Below are 21,939 nucleotides of genomic sequence, written 5' to 3' on the forward strand. Positions count from 1 at the left end.
CTCGCTCCCACGGGGAGTGGGGAGAATGCGGGACTCGCTCCCACGGGGAGTGGGGAGAATGCGGGACTCGCTCCCACGGGGAGTGGGGAGAATGCGGGACTCGCTCCCACGGGGAGTGGGGAGAATGCGGGACTCGCTCCCACGGGGAGTGGGGAGAATGCGGGACTCGCTCCCACGGGGAGTGGGGAGAATGCGGGACTCGCTCCCACGGGGAGTGGGGAGAATGCGGGACTCGCTCCCACGGGGAGGGGGGAGAATGCGGGACTCGCTCCCACGGGGAGTGGGGAGAATGCGGGACTCGCTCCCACGGGGAGTGGGGAGAATGCGGGACTCGCTCCCACGGGGAGTGGGGAGAATGCGGGACTCGCTCCCACGGGGAGTGGGGAGAATGCGGGACTCGCTCCCACGGGGAGTGGGGAGAATGCGGGACTCGCTCCCACGGGGAGTGGGGAGAATGCGGGACTCGCTCCCACGGGGAGTGGGGAGAATGCGGGACTCGCTCCCACGGGGAGTGGGGAGAATGTGGGACTCGCTCCCACAGGGAGTGGGGGAGAATGTGGGACTGGCTCCCACGGGGAGTGGGGAGAATGTGAGACTCGCTCCCACAGGGGAGTGGGGAGAATGTGGGACTCGCTCCCACGGGGAGTGGGGAGAATGTGGGACTCGCTCCCACGGGGAGTGGGGAGAATGTGGGACTCGCTCCCACGGGGAGTGGGGAGAATGCGGGACTCGCTCCCACGGGGAGTGGGGAGAATGCGGGACTCGCTCCCACGGGGAGTGGGGAGAATGCGGGACTCGCTCCCACGGGGAGTGGGGAGAATGCGGGGCTCGCTCCCACGGGGAGTGGGGAGAATATGGGCCTCGCTCGGTCCCACGGGGAGTGGGGAGAATGTGGGCCTCGCTCGGTCCCACGGGGCGAGGTGAATCGTCTCAATATGTTTAATGGGAAGGCGATAAGCTGGATAAACATGAGGGAGTTAGGAATGGAAGGATGGGGGAGAAGATGGAGAGGTGAGGGGGGCGTGTTACTCGGCCGCGCGCCGGTCCCCCAGCCGCGTGTTACTCGGCCGCACCCCGCCCCCCCCCCAGCCGCGTGTTACTCGGCCGCACCCCGCCCCCCCCCAGCCACGTGTTACTCGGCCGCACCCCGCCCCCCCAGCCGCGTGTTACTCGGCCGCACCCCGCCCCCCCCAGCCGCGTGTTACTCGGCCGCACGACGGTCACTGGCTGCGGGGCTCTGTACTCTCGCCACGTACCAATAGGATTTCCCAATCAAGCCACCCAATGAAGTGGGGCAGAAACAGCAGCATGTACAAGATGGACTGAATAGTCTGTGTGGTGTAAGTACTACACTGGAAGTCCTTTGTTAACTAAATCTAAGACAGCCTCCCGTGATCGATCCAGTTACCTGGATGATCACTTGGTGCATCATAATATTCAAGGCTCTGGGCCAAGTGCTGGCCAATGGGATGAGGAGGCAGATCAGGTGTTGGTGTAGACTCGATGGGCTGACGGGCCTCTTCTGCACTGCATTATTCTGTGATTCACTGGTAAATGTCCCAAACTGTCTGGCTACGTCCTGCACACATTTGTCTGAACACCCCATACAAAGACAATCAGGAAGGAAACTGTCACAAAGCCCAGACACTGGGCCCCATCGAGGGCCAGACAGTGGTGACAGGAGACTGGAACCAGCCGTTAGCAATGAGGAGGCAGGTTTGAAGTGCACTTACCGCCAGCAGGAGTTGTGCCTGAATATATTCATCGATATCGTGAAGCCCAGTCACTGTATAGGAGAGAGAAATAGAAATGATTCCGTTAGAGAACAGAAATATCGACAGCCGCATAAAAATAAATCAATTCCTGACGGGATTCGCCAATTCCCCAGCCGCGTATCCCGACCACGCGCCGGCTCCACCCGCATGTCTCGGCCGCGCGTCGACCCACCGCCGCGTGTATCTCTGCCGCGCGCCGACCCACCGCCGCATGTATCTCAGCCGCGCGCCGGCCCCCAGCCACGTGTATCTCGGCCGCGCGCCGACCCCCAGCCGCGTGTATCTCTGCCGCGCGCCGGCCCCCAGCCACGTGTATCTCGGCCGCGCGCCGACCCCCAGCCGCGTGTATCTCGGCCGCGCGCCGACCCCCAGCCGCGTGTATCTCGGCCGCGCGCCGACCCCCAGCCGCGTGTATCTCGGCCGCGCGCCGACCCACCGCCGTGTGTATCTCTGCCGCGCGCCGGCCCCCAGCCCCGTATATTTCGGCTGGGCGTCGTTCACTGGTGCGGGGCTCTGTGCACTCACACTTATCGATGGGATTTCCCAATGAAGCCACCCCTCGGCGCCGGGAATCCATGTCCGGGGCGCGCTGCCATCGGGTGAATCCCGACAGCCAGAGAATTCCAGTCCTCGTCTCTTCTCAGGTCAACAGCCCACTCCACCCATCACTGAGCTCCCTCAGTACTGGTCAAACTCCAAATACCCTCCCCATCAAACACTCCCAGGACAGGTACAGCACGGGGTTAGATACAGAGTAAAGCTCACTCTACACTGCCCCATCAAACACTCCCAGGACAGGTACAGCACGGGGTTAGATACAGAGTAAAGCTCCCTCTACACTGTCCCCATCAAACACTCCCAGGACAGGATCAGCACGGGGTTAGATACAGAGTAAAGCTCCCTCTACACTGTCCCCATCAAACACTCCCAGGACAGGTACAGCACGGGGTTAGATACAGAGTAAAGCTCCCTCTACACTGTCCCCATCAAACATTCCCAGGACAGGTACAGCACAGGGTTAGATACAGAGTAAAGCTCCCTCTACACTGTCCCCATCAAACACTCCCAGGACAGGTACAGCACGGGGTTAGATACAGAGTAAAGCTCCCTCTACACTGTCCCCATCAAACACTCCCAGGACAGGTACAGCACGGGGTTAGATACAGAGTAAAGCTCCCTCTACACTGTCCCCATCAAACATTCCCAGGACAGGTACAGCACGGGGTTAGATACAGAGTAAAGCCCCCTCTACACTGTCCCCATCAAACACTCCCAGGACAGGTACAGCACGGGGTTAGATACAGAGTAACGCTCCCTCTACACTGTCCCCATCAAACACTCCCAGGACAGGTACAGCACGGGGTTAGATACAGAGTAAAGCTCCCTTTCCACTGATATGGAGCTCATCCAGCTCTAAATGTTTGAACTCTGTTCCTCGGCCTCAGACCCCTGCTCCGGACAATGTTCTCGATACCCAATGTGTACTCTTGGCTAATTCAGGGTCAGGTTTGGATTGGTATTCGCCCTGTGAACCCGGTCATGCCCCGAAAGTGCAGCAAAATAGTGTTTGCACGCAGCCTGACTCTCTGGCCCTGTAACTGTACCGTCCGGTGCTCCGTCGCACACCACCAGGTCTGCCGCCTGCCCCTCAAAATGTTTGATGATCTCCTGCGCTGTGGAAACCTACAAGTCAAGGAGGAGAATACAGTTAGTGTTGAATTTGCTAGCTGAATGTGTGGGCCGCTGGCTTGGTCAGTGGCCGTTGTTCATCCCGATTGCAGCCTCAACTCCTCTTCCCGTGTCTGCCCCCCTCGGCCCAAAACTCTCGACCCCCTCGCCAATCACAAATGTGTCTCTGGGTGTTGAATATGTTCAATGAGCTGCAGCCCCCACTGCTGTCTGGGGGAAACTGACCCCCCCCCCCCCCCCCCCACCCGCCGGAGAAGAAGTTCCTCCTCATCTCCATCTCCATGGCCGGGATTCTCCGGTATCCGGCCGGCAGGCCATACCGGCGCCAAAGATTGGCGTGAACCACTCCGGTGTTGGGCTGCCCGAAAGGTGCGGAATCCTCCACACCTTTGGTGGCTAGGCCAGCGCTGGAGCGATTGGCACCGTGCCAACCGACGCTGAAGGGCCTCAGTGGGCCGGGCCTAGTTGGCGCATGTGCAGGAGCGCCAGCTTGTTCTCAGAATCACTGGCGTGATCCCTGCGCATGCGCAGGGGTTTCTTCTCCACGCCGGCCATGGCGGAGCTTTACACAGGACGGCACGGAGAAGGAAAGATTGCCCCCACAGCACAGGCCCGCCCGCAGATCAGTGGGCCCCAATCACGGGCCAGGCCACAGTGGGTGCCCCCATCCCCGGGGCCGGATCCCCCCACGCTCCTCTGAGGCCTCTGAAGGCCGCACTCAGAGCCACTTCCCGCCGGTACAGACCTCGTGTAATTCACGCCGGTGAGACTGGCCGAAAATGGGTGGCCGCTCGGCCCATCGGGGACTCGCCACTGCCAATGGCCCCGGATCGATCCCTGCCCCGCGAAAAAAACAGCGCCGGAGAATTCGGCACCGGCGTCGGAGCGGGATTCACCCTGCCCCCTGCCGATTCTCTGACCCAGCGGGTGGTTGGAGAATCCCGCTCCTCATTCCCAAAGTGTGTGCCCCTCCCCAGTTCCAGATTTCCCCCCCACAGGGTGGGAACACGGTCTCGACACCCCCGTCACGGTAGCTCAGTGATTAACAGTTACTTCACAGCTCCAGGGTCCCAGGTTCGATTCCCGGCTGGGTCACTGTCTGTGTGGAGTCTGCATGTTCTCCCCATGTGTGCGTGGGTTTCCTCCGGGACCTCCGGGTTCCTCCCACAAATCCCCGAAAGACGTGCTGTTAGGTGAATTGGACATTCTGAATTCTCCCTCTGTGACCCGAACAGGCGCCGGATTGCGGCGACTAGGGGATTTTCATAGTCACTTCATTGCAGTGTCAATGGAAGCCGACTTGTGACACTGAAGATTATATTTTAAAAATGTGTTTCAATAAGATGACCTCTCATTCTTCTGAACTCCAAATGGTTTCAGACCCCGACCTGCTCAACCCCTTCCTCCCGGGGACAACCCCTTCCTCCCGGGGCCAACCCCTTCCTCCCGGGGACAACCCCTTCCTCCCGGGGACAACCCCTTCCTCCCGGGGACAACCCCTTCCTCCCGGGGACAACCCCTTCCTCCCGGGGACAACCCCTTCCTCCCGGGGACAACCCCTTCCTCCCGGGGACAACCCCTTCCTCCCGGGGCCAACCCCTTCCTCCCGGGGCCAACCCCTTCCTCCCGGGGCCAACCCCTTCCTCCCGAGGACAACTCCTTCCTCCCGGGGACAACCCCTTCCTCCCGGGGCCGGCCCCTTCCTCCCGGGGACAACCACTTCCTCCCGGGGCCGGCCCCTTCCTCCCGGGGACAACCCCTTCCTCCCGAGGCCAACCCCTTCCTCCCGGGGCCAACCCCTTCCTCCCGGGGCCAACCCCTTCCTCCCGGGGCCGGCCCCTTCCTCCCGGGGCCGTCCCCTTCCTCCCGGGGCCAGCCTCCCGGGGCCAACCCCCTCCATCACGGGGCCAACCCCTTCCTCCCGGGGCCGGCCCCTTCCTCCCGGGGCCAACCCCTTCCTCCCGGGGCCGGTCCTTTCCTCCCGGGGCCAGCCCCTTCCTCCCGGGGCCAACCCCCTCCATCCCGGGGCCAACCCCTTCCTCCCGGGGACAACCCCTTCCTCCCGAGGCCAAACCCTTCCTCCCGGGGACAACCCCTTCCTCCCGGGGCCAACCCCCTCCATCCCGGGGCCGGCCCCTTCCTCCCGGGGCCGGCCCCTTCCTCCCGGGGCCGGCCCCTTCCTCCCGGGGCCAACCCCCTCCATCCCGGGGCCAACCCCCTCCATCCCGGGGCCAACCCCCTCCATCCCGGGGCCAACCCCTTCCTCCCGAGACCAGCCCCTTCCTCCCGAGGCCAACCCCTTCCTCCCGGGGACAACCCCTTCCTCCCGGGGACAACCCCTTCCTCCCGGGGACAACCCCTTCCTCCCGGGGACGGCCCCTTCCTCCCGGGGACGGCCCCTTCCTCCCGGGGCCGGCCCCTTCCTCCCGGGGCCGGCCCCTTCCTCCCGAGGCCAACCCCCTCCATCCCGGGGCCAACCCCTTCCTCCCGGGGCCGGCCCCTTCCTCCCGGGGCCGGCCCCTTCCTCCCGGGGCCGGCCCCTTCCTCCCGGGGCCGGCCCCTTCCTCCCGGGGCCGGCCCCTTCCTCCCGGGGCCAGCCCCTTCCTCCCGGGGCCAGCCCCTTCCTCCCGGGGCCAGCCCCTTCCTCCCGAGGCCAACCCCTTCCTCCCGGGGCCAACCCCTTCCTCCCGGGGCCAACCCCTTCCTCCCGGGGCCAACCCCTTTCTCCCGGGGCCAGCCTCCCGGGGCCAACCCCCTCCATCACGGGGCCAACCCCTTCCTCCCGGGGCCAACCCCCTCCATCCCGGGAATCAGGCCAGTGAACCTTCAGTGACCGCCTCCGACGCGAGAACATCCCTCCTTAAGGAGACGGAACTGTGCGGTACTCCAGGTGCAGTCTCACCATGGTCCTTTTAGCAAGGACTCTCTACTTCTGTTGTCTAAACCCCCTTGTAATAAAGTCCATTTTGCCTTGGGAGCCACCATCTTGAACCGCTGCGGTCGGTGTGGTGTGGGTACACACTTAGTGCCGTTAGGATGGATGGAACGTCTGGATTGTAACCCGGTGACAGTGTTCAACAAGCATTCCCAAATGTATCCCCTGCCCCAGGTTACCTTGGTGATGTCTCCCTGGATCTGGATGACCCCAGGGAGCGGAGCCATGGCCTGTAGATCCACGGCAACAATTTTGATTTCCGAGCTGTTGGGATCTTCCCTCCTAGCGGGGAGAGGAGCAAAAGAATAGAAAGGTCAGGTGGTTTTGGGGGGGGTGGGGGGTGGGAAGAGGTGCTATTATTTGTCAAAGTTCTAGCAAGCCTCTCATGGTGTTGCCATGGTTTGTCTCCGAGTTGGAAGCAAGTCTCCCAGTGGCCAGCTCCTGCAACTACACAGTGATAGTTGACATACAAAAAACTATTTGGCTCCTCGGAGCCTCCCAGTGGCCATCACCCGTAACTACACCATGACAGTTTACATAACAAAAATAACATTGTTCCTCAGAGCCTTCTGGTGGCCATCACCGGCAATTACACCATGACGGTCGACGTAGCAATAATACTGTGTCTCCTCAAAGTCTCCCGTGCGGCCTGTAGCGGTCGTGGCCTCTAAGAGTCGCTTAAGTGTTCCCAATGACTCTGACCCCACCACCTCTGCTGGCAGTGCATTCCCCACCACTCTGTAAAGAACCTACCTCTGACATCTCCAGTAGAGTAAGAAGTCTTACAATACCAGGTTAAAGTCCAACAGGTTTGTTTCAAACAAGAGCTTTCGGAGCGCAGCTCCTTCTTCAGGTGAATGGAGAGGTATGATCCAGAAACATTTATATAGACAAAGTCAGCGATGCCGGACAATGCTTGGAATGCGAGAATTTGCAGGTAATCAAATCATTACAGATCCAGAGAGAGGGATAATCACAGGTTAAAGAGATGTGAATTGTCTCAAGCCAGAACAGTTGGTGGAATTTTGCAAGTCCAGGCCAGATGGTGGGGAGTGGATGTAATGCGACATGAATCCAAGATCCCGGTTGAGGCCGCACTCATGCGTGCGGAACTTAGCTAAAGTTTTTGCTCGGCAATTCTGCGTTGTGCTCACCCCAGTCCAACGCCGGCATCTCCACATCATGATCTCCAGTAGAGAGTGAGGATGCAAAGATCATCGCCAACGGCGCAGCAATCCCCTCCCTCGCTTCCCGTAGTAACCTCGGGTATATCCCGTCAGGCCCAGGGTACTTGTCTATCCTGATGCTTTTCAAAATTTCCAGCACATCCTCCTTCTTAATATCAACCTGTTTGAGTCTATTAACCTGGTTCACACTGTTCTCATGAGCAACGAGGTCCCTCTCTCTAGTAAATACTGAAGCAAAATATTCATTTAGGGCCTCCCCTACTTCCTCAGACTCTAGGCACAAGTTCCCTCCACTATCTCTGATCGGCCCTACTCTCACTCTGATCATCCTCTTGTTTCTCACATAAGTGTAGAACTTGGGGTTTTCCCTAATCCTTCCCACCAGAGCTTTTCCGTGCTCCCTTCTTGCTCTCCTCAGTCCATTTTTGAGTTCCTTCCTGGCTACCTTGTAACCCTCTAGAGCAGAGTCAGATCCTTGCTTCCTCAACCTTACGTAAGCTTCCTTCTTCCTCTTGACTAGAAGCTCCACTTCCCTTGTCATCCAAGGCTCCTTCACCTTACCATTCATTTCTCGTCTCAGTCGGACAAAACTATCCAGCACTTGCAGCAAGTGCTCCTTAAACAACCCCCACATAGGGCAGCACGGTGGCCTAGTGGTTAGCACAACCGACTCACGGCGCTGAGGTCCCAGGTTCGATCCCGGCTCTGGGTCATTGTCCGTGTGGAGTTTGCACATTCTCCCCATGTCTGCGTGGGTTTCACCCCCACAACCCAAAAATGTGCAGAGTAGGTGGATTGGCCACGCTAAATTGCCCCTTAATTGGAAAAAATAATTGGGTAATCTAAATTTATTTTTAAAAAAATAACCCCCACATTACTGTTGTGCATTTCCCAAGAACAATTGTTCATACTTTATTCCCCTCAGCTCCTGTCTAATAGCAGTATAATTTCCCCTCTCCCAATTAAATACCTTCCTATATTGTGTGTTCCTATCCCTCTCCATGACTATGGTAAAGGTCAAGGAGTTGTGGTCACTGTCACCAAAATGCTCTCCCACCGAGACATCCGACACCTGGCCTGGTTTGTTGCCGAGCACCAAGTCCAATATGGCCTCCCCCACTGGTCGGCCTATCTACATATTGAGTCAGGAATCCTTCCTGTACACACCTGACAAAATCTGACCCATCCAAACCATTTGCAGTAACGAGGTTCCAGTCAATATTAGGGAAGTTGAAGTCACCCATGACAACAACTCTGTTACTTCTGCACCTTTCCTAGATCTGCCGCCCAATCTGTCCCTCTATCTCTCTGCTGCTATTGGGGGGACTATAGAAAACTCCCAATAAAGTGACTGCTCCTTTCTTGTTTCTGACTTCCACCCACACTGACTCAGTAGACAACCCCTCCCCTACTACCTCCTTTTCTGCAGCTGTGGTGCACTCCCTAATTAACAGTGCCACTCCCCCTCCTCTTTTACCTCACTCCCTGAAAACATCTAACAACCATTCCTGCCCCTGTGAAATCCATATCTCCATAATGGCCACAACATCGTAGTTCCAAGTACTAAACCATGCTCTAAGTTCATCTCCTTGATTCCTGACACTCCTTGCACTGAATCAGACACACTTTAACCCATTCCACTGAACTTTGCCCTATCAACTGTCTATCCTTCCTCACAGACTTGCTGCAGACTATTTCTGCCTGTTCAACAGCTATCCTGTCCTCTGCTCCATAGCTCTGGTTCCCATACCCCTGCCAAACTAGTTTAAACCCTCCCAAAGAGCTATGGCAAACCTCTCAGCCAGGATATTGGTGCCTCCCCAGTTTAGGTGCAATCCGTCCTTCATGTACAGAAGATATCTTCCCCAGAAGTATATCTTCCCCAGAAGATATCTCAATGATCCACATATCTGAAGCCTTCCCTCCTGCACCAGCCCTGAAGCCATGTGTTCAGCTGCACTCGCTCTCTGTTCCTTGCCTCACTTGCACGTGGCACTGGCGGCAATCCTGAGATCACTATTCTGCTTGTCCTGCTCTTTAGCTTCCAAACGAACTCCCTAAAATCACTTTTTAGACCCTCATCCCTTTTCTTAGCTATGTTGTTGGTGCCTATGTGCACCACAACATCTGGTTGCTCACCCTCCCCTTAAGAATCCTGTAGACGCGATCTGAGACATTCCTGGCCCTGGCGCCGGGAGCCAACATACCTTCCGGGAGTCCTGTTTGCGACTAAAAAATCTCCTATCCATTCAGTCTCCTATCACTATTGCTTTTCTATTCTCCCCTCTTCCCTTCTGAGCAACAGAGCCAGGCTCAGTGGCAGAGACCTGGCCGCTAGGGCCTTCCCCCGGTAGGTCATTCCCCCCCCCCCCCAACAGCTTCCAAAACGGTATACTTGTTTTGAAGGGGAACGGCCACGAGGGATCCCTGCACTGTCTGCCCTCTGTTTTCCTTCCTCTCTGACTGTAACCCAGCTACTCTTTTTTTGTACCTTGGGGGTGGTTACCTTGCTGTAACTCTTCTCTATTACCCCCTCTGCCTCCCGGATGATCTGAAGTTCATCCAGCTCCAGCTCCAGTTCCCTAATGAGGTCTCGGAGGAGCTGGAGTTGGGTGCACTTCCCGCAGGTATAGTCAGCGGGGACACAGGTGGTATCCCTCACCACCCACATCCTACAGGAGGTGCATGCAACTGCCCTAGCCTCTATTTCCTCTGATCTCACAGAATATAGCTGCCCAGTGGACCAACTGGAACTCCGCCCTCCGACTCTGCTCCCAGTCAGCTGCACTCTCCGTAAACTCCCGGCTTCCTTCACTCTTTGAGGAAGTGTAGGAAACAAAATGAAAGGAGCACCTTACTCCCTCCTCACCTAACTCCCTCAAGGGGCTGGTTTAGCTCACTCGGCTAAATCGCTGGCTTTTAAAGCAGACCAAGCAGCACGGTTCGTTTCCCGTACCAGCCTCCCCAGACAGGCGCCGGAATGTGGCGACTAGGGGCTTTTCACAGTAACTTCATTGAAGCCTACTCGTGACAATAAGCGATTTTCATTCATTTCAAATGCACCCAAATTCAGCACTCCCTCAATCACCAAACTCTCACTATAGCATTCAAATGCACCCAAATTCAGCACTCCCTCAGTCACCAAACCCTCACTGTAGCTCTCAAATGCAGCCAAATTCAGCACTCCCTCAGTGACCAAACCCTCACTATAGCACTCAAATGCACAGAAATTCAGCACTCAGTGTAAAGTCTGCACTGTAACCTACTCAGATTTATACTGTGACTCTGGCCTCTGAGTAACGAATTCCACAGGCCGACTACTCCCTGGGTGAAGAAATTTCTCCTCATCTCTGTCCTAAATAGTCTACCTTGTATCCTCAGAATGTGACCCCTGTTTCTGGACACACTACCATCGGGAACATCCTTCCTGCATCTACTCGGTCTCGTCCTGTTAGAATTTTATAAGGTTCTAGGAGATCCTCCCGCTAGGGGTCATATCCGGCACAACGGAGGTTGGTTGTGGTTATTTGGAGGTCAGTCATCTCAATCACAGGACATCACTGTAGGAGTTCCTCAGGGTACTGTCTGAGGCCCAACCATCTTCAGCTGCTTAATCAATGACCTCCCTTCCATCACAATGTCAGATGTGGAGTATTTGTTGATGTTCAGCACCATTCGCGACTCCTCAGACACTGAAACAGTCCACGCACAAATGCAGCAGGACCTGGATAATATCCAGGCTCGGGCTGACAAGGAACATTTGCACTTGGTTAGACACAGTGACCATCTCCAATCAAAGGGAATCTAACCATCGCCCCATTACATTCAATAGCATTACCATCTCTGAACCCCCCCCACTATCAACATCCTGGGGGGGATTACCATTGACCAGAAACTGATCTGGACCAACCATATAAATACTGTGGCTACCAGAGCAGGTCAGAGGCTGGAATCCACCTCCTGACTCTTCCAAAGCCTGTCCACCATCTACAAGGTACAAGTCACAAATGTAATGGAATACTCTCCATCAATCGTAATGAAGTGCTTTCAGAGGTTGGTCACGAGGCACATCACCTCCATACTCCCAGAATGCCTTGATCGACTGCAATCAACCGCCACCACAGACTATCTCCCTGGCTCTACACTCATCCCTGAAGCATCTCGACAACAAGGACTCCTACATCAGACATTATTGATTACAGCTCTGCCTTCAACACCATAATCCCAGACAAGCTCATATCAAAGTTCCTAAACCTAGAGGACTTGGCTCCTTCCTCTGCAACTGGATCCTCAACTTTCTGACCCACAGACCACAATCAGTAAGAATAAACAACAACACCTCCTCCATGATAGTCCTCAATACCGGGACCCCGCAAGGCTGCGTACTTAGCCCCCTACTATACTCCCTCTAAACATACGACTGCGTGGCAAAATTTGGCTCCAACTCAATCTACACGTTTGTTGACGACACGACCGTAGTTGGTCTGATCTCGAACAACAATTAGTCAGAATACAGGAGGGAGATAGAGAACCTAGTAGAGTGGTGCAGCGACAACAATCTCCAATCTCTCCCTCAATGTCAGTAAAACTAAAGAACATTGATTTTAGGAAGCAAAGTATTGTACACACCCTTGTCAGCATCAACGGGGCCGAGGTGGAGATGGTTAACAGCTTCAAATTCCTAGATCATCAAAAATCTGTCCTGGTCCACCCACATCGATGCTACGACCAAGAAAGCACAACAGTGCCTACAGAACATACAGTGTAGAAGGAGGCCATTCAGCCCATCGAGTCTGCTCCAACCCACTTAAGCCCATTTATCACAGCCAATCCACCTAACCTGCACAGCTTTGGACTGTGGGAGGAAACCGGAGCACCCGGAGGAAACCCACGCACACACGGGGAGAATGTGCAGACTCTGCACAGTGACCCAAGCCAGAATCGAACCTGGGACCCTGGAGCTGTGAAGCAATTGTGCTATCCATAATGCTACCGTGCCGCCCACTACTGTATGCTTGGTATCATCTGCATACTGGAGATCTAGCTCCCCCATCTAAATCCTTAATATATGTTGGGAATAGGCAGGGTCCCAGCACCGATCCCTGCGGGGTACCCCATTGGTCACTGCCTGCCATTCGGACAAAGACTGTTTATTCCTACTGTTTGCTTCCTGTCTGCCAACTGGTTTTCTAACCATTCAAATGGGTTTCTACCGGTTTAGGTGATCTCAATGAAACATATAAAATTCTGAAAGGGATTTAACAAGGTTGTCGCTGAGGGGCTGTTTCACCACCCCCCCCCCCCCCAAATTTCCCCCACCTCCCCCGAACGCACCTCCCCTTACCCGGGTAGAAACTCTGTCTGGACCATTGGGGGGGGCGTCGCGATCTCAGGACAATGCGGTGGCCATTTTGGATGGAGACAAGGAAAGTCTTTTTTCACTCTGCAGGTCGGCAATCTCGACTCAAGCTCGGCGTTGGATCTGTTCGAGAAGGAGATTGAGGGATTGTTGGGACACCGAGGGAATGGGCTAGCGGAGGTGCAATCGAGGTGGATGATCGGATTGACTGGCCAAGCAGGCTCGAGGGGCTGAATCATAAAATCTTACAGTTCACAGTGAAACTGAATCAGCAAGCATAGCCATTTAGACGAAAGTGGACCAAAGAGGGGGGTTGCAGATTGGGAAAGACCCCCCCCCCCCATCCCGAAACTTACTTGAGTTTGCGGCTCAGGACCTGACTCCAGCTCCCGGGAGCGGCGCACAGATCGACTGCCCTGCATACTCCTGGCGGAAGAAACATTTAATTTGTTGACACGATTAACTGCTTTCAAAAATGAGTGAAAGACCGATCGAAGTGAAAACAAAGTGTGCCGCCTCCCTCGCCCTCTATCCCGACAGACGGTAGCCACAATCCAACCCCCTTGAGAGTCAACGCTGGATCTCCCTTTGCCCGGCAGTCCTCTCCACCAGGTCCTGACAGGACAGATTCACTTCAGGACACGCATTCCATTCCCAACGCATGCCTCCTGCCTTGTGCAGACGGTCCCTTGTGCAAAGCCCCCCCTCCCACCCAACCGGTGAGCTATTCGCCTACAACAGCCTTCAAAGTCCCGCCTGATCCACTCTCACTTCAACTTCAAGCTACGGCTGGTGAAACATTAAGGGACGACGACGGGTCTGCGTACGATCACAGAAGGGTTACCAACCAACTTTCTGTCTCCTGGGATGGTCAGAGATTCTTCACGGCACAGAAGGAGGACATTCATGCCATCTAATCTGTGCTGCCTCTTCTGTACACCAATCCGGTCGGTTCCATTTCCCCCTCTCTCCCTGTAGCCCTGTGAATTAATTTCTCATAAGTTTCCACCCAGTTTCCTTTTGAACTCGTTTATCGTCCTGCTTCCAGTACCCTCGTGGGCAGCGAGTTTGAGATCGGCGGCGCAGTAGTTAGCACTGCTGCCTCACAGCGTCAGGGACCCGGGTTCAATTCCAGCTTCAGGTGATTTGTGCGTGGAGTTTGCACGTTCTCCCCGTGTCTGCGTGGGTTTCCTCCGGTTTCCTTCCACAGTAGATTAAGCGGCAATTTGGAACGGCCAGTATCCAAAAGGTTAGGTGGGGTTGTGGGGCTGGGGGCGGGTGATTGGGCCTGAGTGGGATGCTCTTTCAGGGGATTGGTGCAGACTCGCTGGGCTGAATGGCCTTCTTCTGCACTGCAAGAATATTACGGTTCCATGGTTATGATTCGTTGCGTCAAAATAATTGTTCTTCCTCACATCCCCCACTCATAACCCAAACTCACCTCGTCTTTACATAGAATTACATAGAATTTACAGTGCAGAAGGAGGCCATTCGGCCCATCGAGTCTGCACCAGGTCTTGGAAAGAGCACCCTACCCAAGGTCAACACCTCCACCCTATCCCCATAACCCAGTAACCCCACCCAACACGAAGGGCAATTTTGGACACTAAGGGCAATTTATCATGGCCAATCCACCTAACCTGTACATCTTTGGACTGTGGGAGGAAACCGGAGCACCCGGAGGAGACCCACGCACACACGGGGAGGATGTGCAGACTCTGCACAGACAGTGACCCAAGCCGGAATCGAACCTGGGGCCCTGGAGCTGTGAAGCGATTGTGCTATCCACAAAGCTACTGTGCTGCCCCAAACACATGTCCGTACCATCGCTATATCCACTTCTATAATTGGACGGGATTTTAATTGCTCAACCATTAGCTGCAATCAGCTAACGGAAACAGCCTTTTTTCCAGACTATTTTGTCCAAACCTGCCCTAATTGTATGCAACTTTATCAAATATCCCTTCGGCCGCCTTTGCTTCGACGAGAACAACTCCGGTTCCTTCAACCTAACCCCCAAATTCTCTCCTCGCGCCCTAATGGTTGCATTTTCATCTGTGTCCATAGCTCGTATTTCCCGGAACGCTAATCTGTCGCCAGGGGCTTCCAACTTGAGGGGGTCTCCACTCCACATCACGTGTGGCTGACTAGGAGTCTCTCCCACTTTTACTGCCCACCAGCGGCCTGTTTGGAAGGATTTTGCAGGTTGACACACTCAACCCGTTTGGCCGCATTATGAATGTACCTTCCTTGGCCATCAAGGCCTGGGGTGGGCCTCAAACCCGGAGCCTCTGGCTCGGATGCAGGGGACGCTAACTCACTTGCGCCACAAGACCTCCCCAACCTAACCTTGGAGCTAAAAATATCCCTCATCTTTGGGGTCTTCTTTTTGTCCTCAACATCGCTATGGTAACATCTCTGCTGGCAGAAAATGTGCAGCGGTCTTTAACAATGGAGGCACGTTACCTTGAAAAAGGCTATATTCTTCGTCCAACTGCAGCAGCTTAAAGGCGCTCCTCGCTCTCCATCCCTCCTCCTTTGCCAGGCGATAGTAGATGTCCCTTTTGTCCTTTGATGAACGTCCCATTGTTACTCAGCAACTGAAAACAAGAGGGGGAACAGGTGATGGCCTCCACACATCCCAGATCTCAACATTACAATCCCACCGCAACTCTTACCTGCCACTTTCTAGCCCAGTCCACCTCCTTTTGCAGCCACTTATAGTAATACACACAGTGCAGGGGGGAGGGCGTTCGAAGAGCCGCCGACGCACAGTGGCAGCCGTGTCTACAAGATTCACTGCGGGTACTCACCAAACCCCCCCCCCCCCCCCAAAGACAAGGGCAGCAGATGCCTGGGGCAAAATCCTGGAACTCTTCGCTGACAGCACTATGGGTGTACCTACGCCACGCGGGCTGGAGCAGTTCAAAATGGTAGCTCCCCACTACCGCCTTCTGAAGGGGCAATTGGGGGGGGGGGGGGGGGGGGAGACAAAAAATGCCAGGCTAGCCAGCAATGAAAGAATAACGCGACTATCATCAATTGCCACAAAAGCCCATCTGGTTCACGAATGTCCTTCAGGGAAGGAAATTTGCTGTCCTTACCCGGTCTGGCCTACATGTGACTCTAGACTCACACACAGTCAACACGTCCCTCTTAAATTGCCTGAGTATGTCACTCAGTTCCAAGGGGCAATTAGGGATGGGGAACCAATGCTGGGCTAGCCAGTGAAACCCACATCCCAGGAATACAATGCCAGTGAAATGCAGTCCTTTGGCCACATATGCAACTAGTGTCTTATCCGCTCCATGGCGTAACCTCCCCCTTACCCACCCCCCAATGCACCTTGCCCAGTGAAGGCGATCACCAATGGCATACCACACTGACCATCTTCCTCCCCTGCCTGCCTCCTTCTTCCTCCTCCTCACCCAGCCTACAGCTATAAATAAAACTCATTGCCTCTGAAACCTGAATGCCTTCTCCCCCTGCCCAGCTGCTGCCTGAGCTGCTGAGTGCTCCCTGCCTGGAACTATCCTGAATTGAGTGAAAGCAGCACCCTCTACCTGGACCAGGCGGCCATTTTGTTTCCATGCCCCTCAGCCTGTCGCTCCGCCCGCCCCTTCACTGTTGCTCAATTAGCGGCTCCCCGCCCCGCAGGGAGGACCCCGGTCTGACAGGAGCCTCAGGCTCGCCTGTGTAAAAGTCGACCTCAACCCTCCAAATTCCCGGGCGAGGGATTTTTAAAAAATATCTCTTTCAATTATTGTTTTTTTTAAAAGAGATAACGTCTGAAAACTCCAGCCTTTTTCGTTTTAGTTACTGAGGATTTGTTTTGTTGTGTGAGGGGATGCGGGGAGTGGGTGCAGTACCGCCTGTGGCCAGCGGGGGGGAAGGTCGGGGGCGCTATCGAGCAGCGCGCGGCCGTTGGCTCCTCTCCCCCCCCCCCCCCCCCCCCCGGCGCGCGCTCAGTTCAAACGGCCGCCGGCGCGCGGGGCGACCGTTAGACTCCTTCAATCAAGATGGCGGCGGGAAGGGGATGGGCACTGGGTGGGGGATGGTGGGCACTGGATGGGGATGGAGGACACTGGATGAGGATGGAGGACACTGGATGAGGATGGAGGACACTGGATTGGAGATGGTGGGCACTGGGTGGCGGTGAAGGGCACTGGATAGGAGATGGTCGCTGGGTGGGGTTGATGGCATTGGGTCGGGATAGTGGGCACTGGATTGGGGATGATGGATACTTGATGGGGATGGTGGACACTGGGTGGGGGATGAAGGACACTGGATGGGGGATAGTGGACACTGGATGGGGATGATGGACACTTGATGGGGATGGTGGACACTGGGTGGGGGTTGAAGGACACTGGGTGGGGTTGTGGCACTGGGTCGGGACTAGGGGATGATGGACACTTGATGGAGATGATGGACACTGGATGGGGATGATGGACACTGGGTGGGGGATGGTGGACATTGGGTGGGGGACGATGGACACTGGGTGGGGGATGGTGGACATTGGGTGGGGGATGATGGACACTGGGTGGGGGATGAAGGACACTGGGTGGGGATGATGGACACTGTATTGGGGATGATGGACACTGGATTGGGGATGATGGACACTGGATTGGGGATGATGGACACTGGATTGGGGATGATGGACACTGGATGGGGGATGATGGACACTGGGTGGGGGATGATGGACACTGGGTGGGGGATGAAGGACACGGTGAGGGATGAAGGACACTGGGTGGGGATGAAGGACACTGGGTGGGGATGATGGACACTGGATGGGGGATGATGGACACTCGATTGAGGATGATCAGCACTGGATTTGGGATGATGGGGTTTAATTCCTACAATGCAGAAGGGTTTTGAAGAATAAAGGGATTAAGGGTTATGGTGTTCGGGCCGGAAAGTGGAGCTGAGTCCACAAAAGATCAGCCATGATCTAATTGAATGGCGGAGCAGGCTCGAGGGGCCAGATGGCCTACTCCTGCTCCTAGTTCTTATGTTCTTATGTCTGCTCTAAACAATGACGCCTGAAAAGAGGCCATTTTGGTGGAAAGAAAGAGAAGGTGAATACAAAATAAATGATACTGAAGGTGACAGGACAGGTTGAAGAAGCTGTTTACAAAGGGGGGATTTATCAATAGAGATGCAGATTACAAAAGTGAAGACGTTTTGCTGAAACTAACTCATTGTGTCCAATTCTCGGCCGTACACTTTAGGAATGATGACTTGGAGAAGATTTATCAGTTGAGTTCCAGGGGTGAGGGACCTCAGTTAATCTGGAGAAACTGGGATTATTATCTTTAGAGCAGAGAAGGTTATCGGGAGATTTAATTGAGGCGTTCACAATCACGAGGGGGTTTTGATAGAGTAAATGACAATGTGTTTCCAGTGGCAAGAGGCTCAGTAACCAGAGGAGACATAGGTTGGAGAGATTGGTTCATGAACCAAAGGGGGAATGAGAAGAATTTTTTGAACATCGAGTTGTTGTGATCTGGAAGGCACTGCCTGAAAGGGCAGTGGAAGCAGATTCAATAGGGACGCTCAAAAGGGGGCGATGGATAAATATTTGAAGGGGAAACAAATTGTAGGATAGTTGGGAAGGAGGAGGGGAATGTGCAGTTTCCATCTACAACACCCTCCTTTCATTTAATGCCTTCCTACCCAATGGGGCGGCACAGTGGTTAGCACAGTTGCTTCACAGCTCCAGGGTCCGAGGTTCGATTCCCGGCTTGGGTCACTGTCTGTGCGGAGTCTGCACGTTCTCCCCGTGTCTGCGTGGATCTTCTCCGGGTGCTCCAGTTTCCTCCCACAGTCCAAAGATGTGCAGGTTAGATAGATTGGCCATGATAAATTGCCCTTATTGTGCAAAAAGGTTAAGTGGGGTTACTGGCATCAAGGGATAGGGTGGGGGCGTGGGCTTAAGTAGGGTGCTCTTTCCAAGGGCCGGTGCAGACTCGATGGGCTGATTGGCCTCCTTCTGCACTGTAAATTCTGCACTGTTTCTATTCAATGTTGCTGATGTCCATGTTTACAATGGGAACTGCCATGTAAACATGTCACGCTGCAATAATACCTCCCTGCCAGTGGCAGTACTAGAGAGCCTAATGTCAGACTTCAAGAGAAACTCCAGTACTCCAACCTGCCCTGCATCTGGACTTCACAATAACTGTAAGTTTTGTAATTTAGCTGTTGAACTAATATTGTGAATAATGTTTGTATTTAACTGTTTATTGCAAAGATGGAATGTGAGTTCAGCAAAGGAACTGAATTACCTCTGTGAGCCCGTGACTTTCAGAAATGTCCCACCACCAGGATCAGCAATAACTTGTATTTAGGTAGCACCTTGAAAATAGTAAAGTATCACAAGGACATTCATGGGAATCTTCTCAATTTGGGCACTGAGCTTTGTAAGAAGATATTTAAACAGAGGAGGTATGATTCAGAGAGTAATTTTAGAGAGAGAAAGAGGTGGAGAAGTTTAGGGAGGGAATGTAAGAGCTTCAGGCATCCAGGCAGCAGAAGGCATGGCTGCCAATGGTGGAGAGATGGGAACCAGGGAAACTTGAGAAGCCGGAATTAGAGGAGAACAGATCTTGGAGGGTTATAGGGGCTGGAGGAGGTGACAGAGATAGGGAGGGCTGCAGGGGCTGGAGGAGGTTACAGAGATAGGGAGGGTTGTCGGGTCTGGTGGAGGTTACAGAGATAGGGAGGGCTGTAGGGGCTGGAGGAGACTACAGATAGGGAGGCCGACCTTCGGGACCCACACTGGCCGATCTTCGGGACCCACGCTGGCCGACCTTCGGGGCCCACGCTGGCCGATCTTCGGGACCCACGCTGGCCGACCTTCGGGACCCACACTGGCCGACCTTCGGGACCCACACTTGCCGACCTTCGGGACCCACACTGGCCGACCTTCGGGACCCACGCTGGCCGACCTTCGGGACGCACACTGGCCGACCTTCGGGACCCACACTGGCCGACCTTCGGGACCCACACTTGCCGACCTTCGGGACCCACACTGGCCGACCTTCGGGACCCACGCTGACCGACCTTTGGGACCCACACTGGCCGACCTTCGGGACCCACGCTGACCGACCTTCGGCACCCACGCTTGCCGACCTTTGGGACCCACACTGGCCGACCTTCGGGACCCACGCTGGCCGACCTTCCAAACACATGCCATCCGACCCCATGCCGGCTGACCTTCAGAATCACACAAAGGGGGAAGCAGCCGATGATCATCTGGGGCTATGGTGACTTTACCTTACCGTTACCTCTTGTAAATAAAACAGCCACATATCTGAAGATAATGATATTAATATATTGGTTCATTATTAGTGTTGGTGCATGAGTTTATGTCAGCATTGAGTGAGGACATCAGAGTGCCGGTGATGTCCTACTAGCTATAAAGGTTCACTGTCTAGGGTCACTGATGACGAATAGTTACTCATGAGAAATACTGAAGAACCTGCATTCATCGTGGGACACTGCCTCGAGGAAATAAAGAAGTGAAGGATGAAGATTGAGGAGAGGAGAACAAAGAACAGGTAACACTGGGAGAGAGGCTTATGTGGTTCTTGTAAATAAAACAGCCACAAATCTGAAGATCATGATGTTAATATATTGATTTATAATTAGCTTAATGCAATTCAATTTCTGCAAAGTTTATTCAACTTCAGAGTACACCATTAGAAATAAGTTCATCAATATTAATGAATGTTGACAACATGAAAGCTGCCCCACAGACAACTGACATACTAACTGTTCTGGTCGCCATTGGATATTGAACAAAGTTTTCTCAGATATTAATTATTTCCTCAACCACTTTCTAATTTGTATTGTTGGGTATACTTACTATACATTCCATAGATGTCCATTGAATCCCTACAGTGCAGAAGGAAGTCATTCAGCCCATCAAGCCTGCACCGACCCGCCAAAGAGCGCTCTACCTTGGCCCTATCACCGTAACCCAATATCCCCACCTAACCTGCATATCTTTGGACACTTAAGGGTCAATTTAGCACGGCCAATCCACCTAACCTGCACATCTTTGGACTGTGGGAGGAAACCGGAGCATCCGGAAGAAACACATGCAGACACGGGGAGAATGTGCAGACTCCGCACAGTTACCCAAGACGGGAATTGAACCCGGATGGCTAGTGCTGTGAGGCAGCAATGCTGACCACTGTGGCACCGTACCACCTGGAAGGCTCTCAATTGTCCACTTATTTCCCCACCTAACACTTGAAAAACAGCCAATGTTTTATTGACCACGACTATTTATTCATGCACTTCCACAATTTACATTCTGAAACACAATCCTAGTTAAACCTCTTGGGTGAAGTTTCTGCCATCATCACTTCACTTTCTGTGATCACCAATGATCAAACATGAGGCAAGGCCCTGCTTTTGACTCTCGGGGCCAGCTACCGTCAAAACCTAGCAAATAGTGAGTAATATGAGCTGTAAGAAGTTACCAGACGACCTGGGGATCATATCTGCCTGTATTCTTGGTAGCTTTCCGTATTTACTCGCTAACCAACTAGTTATTTTATTGATGTTCTGATATATTGCTGCACCCTCACAATTTTCTGCCATAACACCAAAATTTGGATCACTGCTGCTCTCTTTTACAGATTGTTAGCAGTTGAAAGGGGCCCCGCGCATGTTACCTTTGAAAACTGTTGCTCTGCAACCCTTTTGACATTTCGCCCGCGACCCACTCGCAGGTCAGAGACCCAGCTTTCAGGAAGGAACATAGAGCAAGGAACAGGTGTCGGGGCAATCCAGCCTCTCTAGCCCACTCCGCCATTCAATGCGATCATGACCGATCTCCTGTCGACCTCAACACTTTCCTGCCCGTTTTCCATAACCCTTCAACCCATTACTCATTAAAAATCTGTCCATCTGCTCCTTAAATTTACTCAATGTCCTGGCATCCACTGCACTCTGGGGGAGTGAATTCCACAGATTCATGACTCT

At 54.2% G+C, this 21,939-nt stretch overlaps 1 protein-coding gene across 2 annotated transcripts in view; it reads right to left on the reverse strand.

The window, feature by feature from the left end:
• The window catches only part of ftsj1 (FtsJ RNA 2'-O-methyltransferase 1), a 33,571-nt gene extending 16,928 nt beyond the window's left edge, over positions 1-16,643 (reverse strand). Inside the window, exons 1-6 of one of the 2 annotated variants that reach the window (XM_038782140.1) lie at positions 16,509-16,643; positions 15,412-15,545; positions 13,302-13,371; positions 6,579-6,681; positions 3,380-3,458; positions 1,734-1,786 (exon numbers count right to left, since the gene is read on the reverse strand). In XM_038782140.1, the coding sequence (XP_038638068.1) occupies positions 1,734-1,786; positions 3,380-3,458; positions 6,579-6,681; positions 13,302-13,371; positions 15,412-15,532 (426 nt within the window). In that variant the 5' untranslated portion in view covers positions 15,533-15,545; positions 16,509-16,643. Of the gene's footprint in view, positions 1-1,733; positions 1,787-3,379; positions 3,459-6,578; positions 6,682-13,301; positions 13,372-15,411; positions 15,546-15,623; positions 15,647-16,508 lie in introns of those variants that run through there. The other variant, XM_038782142.1, reaches the window with a different exon arrangement.
• Between the last annotated feature and the right edge of the window lie 5,296 nt (positions 16,644-21,939).

Source organism: Scyliorhinus canicula, chromosome 21 (genome assembly GCF_902713615.1).
Source record: "Scyliorhinus canicula chromosome 21, sScyCan1.1, whole genome shotgun sequence".
Classification (NCBI taxonomy): Eukaryota; Metazoa; Chordata; class Chondrichthyes; order Carcharhiniformes; family Scyliorhinidae; genus Scyliorhinus; species Scyliorhinus canicula.